Source organism: Trichophyton benhamiae (genome assembly GCF_000151125.1).
Source record: "Trichophyton benhamiae CBS 112371 chromosome Unknown Abenha-G-c-312d04.f1, whole genome shotgun sequence".
NCBI classification, from domain to species: domain Eukaryota; kingdom Fungi; phylum Ascomycota; class Eurotiomycetes; order Onygenales; family Arthrodermataceae; genus Trichophyton; species Trichophyton benhamiae.
The window spans coordinates 150784-162430 of NW_003315104.1; the positions used below are offsets into that span (position 1 = coordinate 150784).

The 11647-nt window shown below is 49.6% G+C and overlaps 3 protein-coding genes across 3 annotated transcripts; all 3 read left to right on the forward strand.

Annotated features, from left to right (window-relative positions):
- Positions 1-4964: 4964 nt before the first annotated feature.
- Positions 4965-7699, forward strand: ARB_07713 (C6 finger domain protein, putative; the record flags this gene model as incomplete). The annotated part of the gene is made up of 4 exons (XM_003013947.1): positions 4965-6367; positions 6558-6787; positions 6853-7378; positions 7441-7699. 4 exons carry the CDS (start codon positions 4965-4967, stop codon positions 7697-7699), a joined length of 2418 nt encoding a protein of 805 aa, XP_003013993.1.
- A 1131-nt stretch (positions 7700-8830) lies between these two features.
- On the forward strand, positions 8831-9379 carry ARB_07714 (uncharacterized protein; the record flags this gene model as incomplete). The annotated part of the gene is made up of 2 exons (XM_003013948.1): positions 8831-9106; positions 9197-9379. The coding sequence occupies 2 exons, from the start codon at positions 8831-8833 to the stop codon at positions 9377-9379; spliced, it is 459 nt and encodes a 152-aa protein (XP_003013994.1).
- Positions 9380-9911: 532 nt separating this feature from the next.
- Positions 9912-11471, forward strand: ARB_07715 (short-chain dehydrogenase/reductase 2, putative; the record flags this gene model as incomplete). The annotated part of the gene is made up of 3 exons (XM_003013949.1): positions 9912-10155; positions 10267-10336; positions 10451-11471. The coding sequence occupies 3 exons, from the start codon at positions 9912-9914 to the stop codon at positions 11469-11471; spliced, it is 1335 nt and encodes a 444-aa protein (XP_003013995.1).
- Positions 11472-11647: the final 176 nt, after the last annotated feature.

The following is an 11647-nucleotide window of genomic DNA, read 5'->3' on the forward strand; positions in this document are numbered from 1 at the left end:
GGAATTGGAATCGTACATGGCCTTGGACAAGGGGTGGAGAATACTAACCAAATTACCACAATGCTCCGGGTGAACGACCAGTAGAAAAAAGCGAAGAGAGAGAAATGACCAAGATTGGCAGCAAAATGAGCGAGAAGCAATATATTACCAGGCTAGCCAGCAACATGGGAGTTGGTCACTCCACAGCTTCTTGTGCTGGGCTGTTGGCGTCTGGGTTGAGGCCAATAATGGCATGGGTAACTACGGTACGGGATGGAATGTCCTTCCTTCGTTGCTAGCAGGGAAGACAGACGTTGTGGTGCCCAAAGTCGCGGGAGCCCACCGCACCGCCGCCGCTACTTTTCCATCGACCCATGAACGCTTCCATGGCTAACTAAAGTAGGGGCTGTTGGGCGTGTTTAGTATGCGGGTGCATCTTGAAATGTTTGTGATAATGGCTGCTATGGCTTGCAAACAGTTCCTGAGAATCCCGTCCCCGTCCAACATGAAGATGTCTCACGTGTATATGGGCTGTCAACGCCTGTTGCCCTGCAGAGATTTTCTTTTCTGATAGTCGGTCAAGGTCCAGCTTGACTACGGGATGAAAACGGCTTCTGCGGGATTCTGATTCCTCACTGGTCGAATATTCGAGCCTTCCATTATCCTGGGTGGCCAGAGATATTCAGCACTAGTCCAGACGGATACTGTCGTGGTACGTGGTACGGCGTTCACGCCACAGGCTCACTTGTCAACCTCGAGGACTTTACGAAAAAGGCGTTGTGACGTATCTCTCCACCTATGTTTGACAGAGTAGGTATCAGATGGCAGAGGGGGAACTGCTCCAACCCGTTGGGTGCAACACATTTGAAGCCACCAAGCGGCAACAAGGAGTACGAAGGGGACAGCACAGAGAGGAAGATGGCTCGCCCTTATGTTAGTTACTCCGTACACTCTCGGCAACTACAGGTCAAGTGCCGTTGCCGTTGGAAAGCAATTATATACTCTGCACGCTAAACTAACTAGCCTAAACAAACGAGCTGCACCAGTTAGTCAACAGGACGCATGTTTTGTTTGAGATTTCAGATTTGGACTGGGCCAAGCAAGGATAACTCATCGATCGGTTCTGTGGGGTACGTCATGTATAGAAGAGAGCAAAAAAGGCACAAAAAGGGGTGAACGCTTCTCTAGTGTTCTTCTTTACCATGAAGAAAGCTTGTTTGGCTCCAGCTTCCTCTGCCATGGATTCGTTAGTACCTGGTGATATAGGCTGAGATATCTATATACGGAGCATGGCGAAGGAGAGGGAACTCCGTATGCTAGGCTGGGCGCAGTGGTGCATGGGATCAGTGGCAGGCGGCGCTACGGCCCAACTCCAGGACAACTGCGAACCATTTCAAGGATATGCTGCTCGGCGGTCACCGAGAAAGCCCTCTGTTGCCTCGAAAAGCCCAAGAGATCATCACCCTTGGGTGTGGAGTCGGTAAGCAACCAGATGGCAGAGTAAGGAAGAAGATACGACCAGCCAGACTACGCAAACTCCAGCCAGTTGGTAAGAACTCCACGAACTGTTTGCCCGGAGGGTATTCGATGCACCTACCCTGCCTGCGCTTCCAAGGCCAAAAGAAAAAAAGTTGGGGATTCGCCACTTCCTTCGGCCTTTTGGTAACGGGCTTCTGGGCCGTCCTTGCATTGCATCGTAAGCGCTTGACAGGCCATATACAAACGAATGGGCACGGCACGATTGGGCGCATCCTTACCTACAGAGTATGGATTGCACATAGACGCATAATGATGCATATACGCAACATTGGGGCAACGGATCTGCTTCTCTCGTAGTGTCTCTAGAAATCATGAGGGCACAGTTTCGGCTCGACATACTATATACGCATTGGCCCGAGGAATTATTCTGTGCCGCGCGTGAGCTTTGCCAGCACCCGATGAGATGCTTTTCTTCGTTCATGGGACTGCTATGGGTCTGGCTCGGTTAAGGCCTTGATTCGCCCAGAGGAAACTTAAGCTAAGCAAGCTAGGTTGATTAATAACATCAGTGTGGATCTGTATATCTGCCCTGGAGTTGGATAACTATGGGGGGAGGGGAGGATGACGGGAATGTGCCAGGGCATGTCACTGCTCTCGCTTGGAAGGGCTTATTTTTAGTACTTGGGAAATACGAGACTTGAACATGCTCTTCCCTACAACTGTAACCACTTTCCTGGGGGCTGGTTTGTCCAGCTTTCCACCTTGTCGGTTTGTCAGTTTGCTCCATTATTCTGATGGGCGGGATTCGTGCTGTGGTACGAGGCCATATACTTCACGTCAACGCCGCAGAACCGAACCACCTCTGCATACACCCCCTTTCTTGGAGGCAAGGGCAGCAGTGCACGCCGTACACAGGCACAGAAGGCCAAAGAAACTTGATGCAGCAACCCGCCGATAGTCCCGGTCAGAGGCAACCCAGCTTTTTCTTCTGGCGCTATACATATCAACTATTTGCCCCAGTCCCTGGTAGGGGTATCCTCCCTTTCCCTCCCACCACCCCGTATGTACGGACTATCCAGGCTTTGATACGGCGAGCGTTGTTACCATCCCGCCTATCCTCCCGTACCTCTCTCTCTCTCTCCCTCTCTCTGGACGTGCATCTTGGTTGGATCTATTTCTTTCCTTTTTTTGCTCCCTCACCTTTGCCAGGCGTTACTTTCGCCGCTCCATACAAGACCAACTCCATCTTCCGTCCGCAATTCCGCAAGCCGCAAGCCGCAAAATTGTGACTCCGTTTCTGAGCTTAAGTAAAGGCGCTGTGGGTGATCTGGTCCTTTTCTCCACTCGCCCTGTGCCCTCGGTCTCTCACGCTCTCCTTTGCTGGCTTCCCGCTGCTAGTGCTTTTCTTGGGGGGAGTTTGGTTTTTTGATAGAGACAAAGCGGAGAAGAGCAACCTCGCTTCTTCTTCTACTTCCTCTCTTTTCTTCTCACCCCCTGACGATAGTTTGAACAGTCCACGCCAGACACATTTCGACCATCGACACCGCCTGGATAACGGTCGAGGGATCTCGTTTCGGCTACCAGGAGCAAGAGGCCTGCGGGAGCTTGGATCGCGCTCGCCCCCCCTCCATCTCAACAAGCAACGCATTCTCCCCTGGGGCCCCCCGTCTCGTCCAGTCAAATCCCTTTCACCCACGCCCATAAGCCTTTTGCTTAAAATCACCAGATCATAGACCTGCGCTGGGTCAAACAAGCAGGGAGGAAAGACATTCTTCCGACCGTTTTCGACCCGATCGTTCATTTCCCTGGTTTCTTGGGGTCTACCAAAAAGCGGTTCATCGTCCGTTCCCTCTCTCGTTTTCTCATTTCACATAGACATATTTCCCCGTGCCTTGCGCGACAGAGCCTGATATTGTCTCTCCCTTACACCGACACTGCACACCGCACATCATCACACGCCGCAGACGAACATAGACAGAGCAAGCATCTCTATCTACACCCGCTGTGGTCCCCCCAACTCACTGAGACCCTACATCTCTCGCCTTGGACGTTTCACCTTTGAACTGCGTCGGTTTCCGTGGCTCTCAAACATCGGAAACTTTTGCCCGAAACCGGGTAACCGCCGCCCAAGAGTAGGACCATTCCACGGCTGCTGACATCTTTTTTTTCCCTTGTCCTTTCGGTTAATGGTTCAGGCACCAGAGCTTACCATACTGCTTGAACAAACAGCCGACACGACCTTACCGACAGCGCCGACGAACGCAAACAGCTTATTCCTCTTGCTCTCCACCAAGTGATTCAATCTCGGGACCAACCTTTTTTTTCCTTTCCTCCATTTGCCGTCGCTCTCTCTGCCTGCCCGGCCGCAACCCTGAAACAAATTCGCAGAACCAACACTTGCCACGAGAGATACGATCGCCGGCTGTTACTTCTTGTCCATCACTCTCTTCGTTCGATTCAGCAGGATAAAGCTTTGGTCCTGACAGTCGCCAATTTAGCCATGCTATTTTTACGGAGTTTGTTCAACTGGTCTTTGTAGAACGTGTATACATTGCGCTCTTCCTCCCCTCTCCCTCTTACTCTTTTCTCTCGACACACAGGAACCGCCCCGGACCCTGAATTTGAAAGGCGGATCGAGCGTCCTGATCATTGGATCGAGTCGAAATCATGACAATGGAGGCCGCAGCAGCTTCAGAGAACCCCAAGACTCTGCCCACGCTTCCCTCCCCACCGTCAGTGCGCCAGTTGCCTCCCTCCGAACGACCGCCGTCTTTGCCTCTTCCCCGGACATACGACAGTCATTGGGGGCGACCATACCACCCTTACGAAAATACAGATCAAAGAGCGCCATCTTCCTACTCAGCCTCTCCTCGTGAAGGTTCTCATATGGCAGAGTCATACGGCAGGCCCGGTAGTAGCATACCTCCCGCTTCCAGAACGCCCAACGGCACGTTCAGGCCCGTTAATGGCGCCCACGAAGGCAGCTCGAATCCCCCACCTAGTGCCTACCAACCTTCAAGCGACTTTCATAGCCGGCCTGGCAGTTATGGCGCCGACAGCAGCCACCCGAATGGCGAACATCACGGCATGCAGATGATCTCGCCCGTCGATGGCATGCAACCACCACCTCCTACCCACCGGTCGTATCCTCCCAGCACGCCGATGGCTCAGAGTCACGGTCCCTACGACCAGGGTAATTACTACCTTAACCAAGCTAACTCACAAGCCCAGTCGCAGGCTCAGAGGCAGCGTCGAACCACCCGCGCGCAGCAGGTAAGGCTTCATGCTAGGAAGCAGGACCTGCATTCCCTGTAAATTTTTCTCCAAATTGCGACTGATAAATAATTAATATACTAGGCCTGCGATCAATGTCGTGCGCGAAAAGCGAAATGTGATGAGGGCCGCCCATCATGTAGTTTGTGTAAGGAAAGCAACTCCGTCTGTGTCTACAAGGATGTTCCTCCCCATAAGTATGTCTAACCTCGGGATTCGCAATATCGTCTTTGATGATTGATAAAAAGGGAACTAACCATACTGTCTTCCGTAGACATGAACGCTCGACTCAATTGGTTCTGGATCGCCTCAAGCAGCTGGACGATCGATTCAATGACATGCTAAAGAGCCAAGCAGAGCAAGACCTGAAATTAGAGGCTTTGATACGCGCTCAAAAGATGTCTCCATTAAGTCCGAAGCTAGAAAAGAAGCCCGAAGTAGCACACAAGACACCCACCCCGGCAGAACAGGAACGGACTTCACCCAAAGCTGCCAGTACAAGCGAAACCCCGACTGGAAAGCATATTAAAGACGAGCACATTGACCTACATATTGACGATGATGAACTTTCCATCCCAATCGAACATACTACCGCAGCTCACAAACTTCTCCTATGGCCATCCATCCAGAAACTACTACCTGAACGAATTGATGCGGACTATGTCATGGAATTAGAGGAGGAACGAGGGCCTATCAGGCCTTATGGACGGGGCGAAGGTGAAGATGGACACGATATTAGCGTTTATCCTTACAGTCCAAAACTCCGATCCCCTAGCCCTCGAGAAGATGAAACCTACCAAACCCGCTCTCCGGGTACTGGATATGGTACTGGGCTAGAAATCTACCAATCCAATCCTACCCTGCGTGTCCCAAAAGAGCGTCAGGTAGGCGGCCTCAATGCATCCGGCGTCCTTAACCTTGATGCAGACGTTATTGAGATGCACCGCCAAAGCTACCTTCAGAACATGCACATTCTGCACCCTATACTTGCTCAAGACAGCCTGAACATCATGATTACGAACTTCATCAGGACGTATAGCCCCCAGTCTAAATCTATGCCAACCCCACTAGCGTCACGAGCGGATCCGGCATCTGGGGTTCACAGAGTTCAAAAACGAAAGCGATCTATTGACATGACTGACGGATACCCTGACTCTCCAGTCTCAGACAGCTTTTCTCCTCACGCTGGCCATGAAATTCAACGTTCCCTTGATAATGCAATTGTTTTATTGGTGTTAGCTCTAGGCTCGATATGCGGATATAAGGGGCCTATTCCTGGCCCAGTACGTCACGTACCGGCTGGCCCCTTCACACCTGTGATGGGAGACCACTCTCTAGCGTCATCAACCTCTCCGCCTGAGAGTATGCCTTTTGCAAACCACCATAGACGATTTTCCACACAGTCAACCCATGTTGGCCCAGACCCGCCCGATATTAGGAATATGGACGTCATTCCTGGAATGGCGTATTATGCACTTGCTTCAGACATTCTAGGCAATTTGCATGGAGGTAATGATTTAGCCCTTGCTCAGGCCTGCCTCCTAGCAGCCCTTTATACGGGACAGCTTGCACATCCATTTTCAAGTCATGGGTGGATTTACCAAGCAGCCCGTGCCTGTCAGGTTTTGGTTCGACCGTAAGTATCCGATTTGCTGTATCCTCTCCCCTTCGTCAGAATCGGCCGTAGCTCACCCTAATGTTAGGCGAAAATATGACTGTATGCCTGAAGGCCCGAGGAAAGATTTGATATGCCTAGTCTTTTGGACCTGTCTACAGCTTGAGAGGTAGGGATGAATTAATAGCACAAGTATAACTAAAGAATAAAGAACGGAACTAATATACCTGCAAAACAGTGATATACTAGCAGAACTTGACCTGCCAGCGAGCGGAATCAGCCGGCTAGAAGGGCGAATGAACTTTCCCCGAGGAGTCTTTGCCCATACCATTCCAAATGAGATACACGCACCCAATACTATGATGATGATGTATTACCTTGTGCAAATTCATCTTCGAAAAGTTCTTAACAGGATCCATACCGACCTATATAAGGCTGAAAGTAAGACATCAACCGCGCTTCTATCCCCTGTCAAAGCTTGATAGCTAACCGTCGTCCTATCATAGAGCAAGGAGGTGAAAAGGCCCGCTGGTCGACTAAGATCCAAGAGGCCCTAAGCTTCAACCTTGAGCAATGGCGCAGTGGTCTTCCTGAGTACATGCGTTGGGAAGATTCTGACCCACCGGCAAAAGATATCAACACTGCACGTATGCGCGGGAAATACTATGGCGCCAAATACCTCATACACCGACCTTTGCTTCACCATGCCCTACATCCAATGGCCCCTAAGCCTCGCAACCCTGTCCCTGCTTCATCCCCCGCACAGTCTACAGTCTCCAGCTCCCAGTCTCAAGTGTCTCCATCGCTTTCTCACGTCCATCAGGCAGAGAAAATGGAGCGGTACACAAGCGAGATGGGCCCGCCAGTCCGGACGCCATCAAACGACCCGCAGCCGCCGTTGCTGAGCGACTTGGAACCTAAGGTTTTCGATGCATGCATGGTCTGCATTAACGCGGCTATGAATAGCACTGTTGCGTTCGATGGAGTAGAAGGCCGCCCCATAGTCACCAATATCTTTGGAACTGCTCATGCGTATGTTGCTTGTTACAATCTCTTCACTATGAGTTATCACACTAATTTTAATTCTATAATAGTCAATTCGGCAATATGCTTGTCCTCTCAGCAACATATACATCTCAACTCTCTGCCCTTGTCGACGGCGACAAGCTTTGTGCTCTGCTCGATCGAACCATCAAATTCCTTCTACGAAGCAGACACATCTCTCCCACCTTGCGGAAAGACGCAGAGATATTAACCTTGATAAGACGCAAACTATTCGAACAAAACCCCCAGCCGCAACCACAGCCGCAGCCGCAGTTGACACAAACCGGAAGCTTCTCCAATGATCGATGATTCACTCGTCAAAAATTCTCCCTCGAATATATATACAAATACCTCCGAACCAACTTCTCATTCGTTTTATGTGTTTTTACCTATACTTCTTTGTTTCCATACTTTCCCCTCCTCCAACTTCATCATTGGTTTACATCTCTACTGCATTTGATGCATTGTTTCAATCTATGCTCAATACCGTTTTGGCGTGGGTGGCAAGTCGTCTTTTGCATTATTGTTATTTTCCATTTCATTTTCTTGGTCATTGCTCATTTTCTCTCTTTTCCTTTCTACTGTCAATTATTTCGCTTCTCACAAGCTTGAAATAACTCATTGGGGGCTCTTTTTTTACGCTGATGTCATGCCTATATCTATTTTAAATATTTATATCCCTTTCCCCATATGTTTGTATATTTTTATGCTCATTGTTTTCCCCCCTCCCTCTTTACGTTACCTACACGTCTTTTTACTTTTGTTTGGTTATCTGCTATGCTCCATTTTGGCCATACATTCTGTAAACAGCTCGCGAGTCACCTATGGGTGAAGTGAATGTTTGGTGGTAATGTAAGGATTATGAAAGATTGACGTGGTCTCCTAATTCATTAATTGATGGACTACCAAAATGATGGCAAAAATATAACATCAGTGCAATTTTGCAATTCTTGTGGTTGCTTCGTGGCAGGAGACATTTATCTACATTCCTCGTCGGTTGTTGTATAAGCTTAAACATGCCCAGGGCGAATAATGAGACACAAGGATGACAGCCAGATGTCAAGGCCATGGCAATTGGTTTTACTTCCTATGTATCAAAACCCCTTGGCTTCGGCCTAGTTATTTTTCAGATAGTTGCCGTGGGTATATAACTCTGCAGCATTCTAGTGCACGGAAATCTCCGGAAAAGTATACAATAGTGGGTATAAATAGTGGAATGAACGTAAACTTTTACTTTCCACATCCTGTTCCTCTTTGCCATTATTGCATCCAACCGTCGCCATCAATCTCGATTGAGTACTTTGAGCCGCGTCAGAGCTCAGGCAAAGTTAGCAGAGAGAGTATCTGCAAGTTAAAACATCGTTACGTGTAGTAGTTGTGCTTGAAGCATACAAAGGTCTAACTAATTCTAGTCAGGGCACCGGCCAAAGTAGAACAACCATGCCGCACTCCCAATATTTTCAGAAGCGCGATCCCAACTTCCAGCACAACGATAATAACTCTTTACGAATCGAATTCGGACGTCTTGCCAATCGTCAGGGCTGGACTAAGAAGAACCAAAAATATCCGCGCCAGTGGGAAAAGTGCCTTAGGGAGGAGTTTGCATACCATGTTTATCAGATCGTAGACGAACATGGTGACAAACTTTCTAACTTGAAGCTGTTGTGTGAGAGATATTTGAACGAAACTCCGGCGTCCATCGTGGCATGTAAGAAGGTAAGAATTCCCATCCATCAAGATGTACTCAAGCTTCTCATAAGAATAACTGCTGGTTATATGGGTGAGAGTAAGCTAATGCCAATATAGGCCCTTAGACGCATCCATATTAATTTGGTGGACTGGATCGAGAGCCAGCGCCGTGGTGACGAGCCGCATCTTTTCCGCTCAGAAAAACATCTGCAGTATTACACCCGAGAACACAAAAAATATTTTCCAAAGAAGATCCTTGACGATGTCCCTATTATGAAAGTCTTCCTGAGGGATATCTGAAGCCATTTCCAGGGGTGGTTGCTCATAGTACCCTAGAATCCTTAGAGGTCAATGGCACTGAAAGAGCGTTTAGAGTACTCCGCAAGTAAACTAGTTAACTAGCTTTGTGATTACCTGGTCCTAAGAAACGGGAAAGAGATATAGTGGTAAAACGACCATCAAGGGTCATCCAAAGATTATAGTAGTTAAGACCTAGGGGTATCAAATTGTTGTTTGCTGCAGCCAAAATTGACCAAAATTGACCAAAATTGAACGGAGGCTCCAGGGATAGCATCACGTGATGCTGGTTATCGGCGAACTTCCAAAAAGCTCGGAAGAGAAACTTTGACGTCGTCCATGGTTCGAAGGCCAGGACAACCCTGGGAAACGCTGCCGTGGCTCGCTGAGTCGGAGTCGGACGAGAAAGCGAGAGTCAGGGGACGCCTCGGGGGCGTCATCTTGCCCTTGACTAGTAAAAAGAGCTACCGAGGTTCAAGAGTGGGATCGATCGACCTCGTTACCTCGTATTAACGATTGCTGGACGACAGGAAAGATGTCAACCCCAGAGTACACTCCGTACGGCCTGCACAAACAGCCCGAGGACGGTGCGGTGGCTGGAGGCGTCTATCTTGGGAATGATGGGAACCGGAAAGAATTACCATGTGCAGCTAAGAACAATCTCGGCACTAACTATATGGATAGAAGCTCGCATCTTCAACGGACAGGTGGTGTAACTCAAGAGCTGTTTCGACACGCAGACCTGGTCGGCCGACTAGAGTCGAAGCTTGACTTTCGAGGTTTGGCTGGCTAGCTAACTAGCTAACTCGTTACTTTCTCCGTATTTGCGGGAAGGCGATGAGCATGTGCTCTGGGGGGAACCGGTGGAGCACATGTCGAGGCGTATATAGAGCTTTTGTCTGCTGCTCGACGAAGGGAAGTTAAGTTGCTTCAACCTGCCAGGCCTGTTGGCGACCGTCAGTAAGATAGGCACCATGAGCATCTCACCCCATAAAGGATGGCTGTCGCGTGAAGGTACGAAGCAGGCTCTCGCCCCAAGCAAAATGGCCGCTTAGTGCCACAGTCAACTAACAGGAACTCAGGCTTCACGGCGGATGTCATTGGGCGCATTCTGTCCTCGACTGTTCTCGCACCGCAAGCAACGATACCACTACTGTTATTCGCTGGCTACACCTCCCAGGGAAGAAGCTTGATTGCTGACCGGCCTAGTGTGTTTACTGCACTGAAAGCGCTGGCCTCAATTGGCCTGCTCAGGATCGTCAATGGGTTCCTCAACCGTCGAGCCTTGAACAACTGGACGTCTGACGAGTTTGTCTGGAGGCGTGAGATCGCCTTGGTAACCGGAGGAAGTGATGGAATCGGACAGCGGATTGCCCTTCTGCTTGCTCGACGTGGCCTCAAGGTTGTGGTTCTTGACGTACAGGAGCCTAAATACCATACACCACCAAACGTCACTTTCTATAAGTGTGACATTACCTCCTCTGCGGCTGTTGCAGAGACAGCAGCGGCAATCCGCGCAGACATTGGCGAACCAACTATCATCGTTAACAATGCCGGCATACTGAGAACACGACCATTACTCAAAGGCACAGAGGCTGAGACGAGACTCGCTTTCGAGGTGAACACACTCTCGCACTATGTAATGGCGCGGGAGTTCCTACCAAGCTTGATCCGCCACAACCACGGGATGCTGGTGACTGTTGCCTCGCAAGCTTCGCACGTTGCGTGTGCCAGCATGGTTGACTATGCGGGGACTAAGGCCGCAGCACTGGCTTTCCATGAAGGCATTGCCTCCGAGTTGAAGATACGGTACAAGGCCCCCAAGATACGGACTGTGGTGATTGAACCGGGATTCTGCAAGACCAGCCTTATAGACGGCATGTCATCTGAAGATACATGGTTCCATCCACTTCTTCACCCTGACACGGTGGCGGAGCGGACAGTTGAACAGATATTAACAGGATCAAGCGGAAGGGTTATACTGCCCGGCTCTACTGGGTTCTTTGCTGAGAACATACACTCCTTGCCGTTCTGGCTTCAGAATTTCATTAGGGATAGATGCGAAATGTCAACACGGACGAGCCACTGCACTTGACCGGGAGATCAGCTAGCTTTATACATTTTGGATGAATTTGTTTCCCTTTTTGCAGTTTGCCTTTCTTGTATATACTTTGGTTCTTTTGATAATTGGTTATGCCTCACGACGCTTCTGAATTGGTAGGATAATTCCAGCGCACACTGCGACTCTCTCTGACCAACTTGCTGTCTACC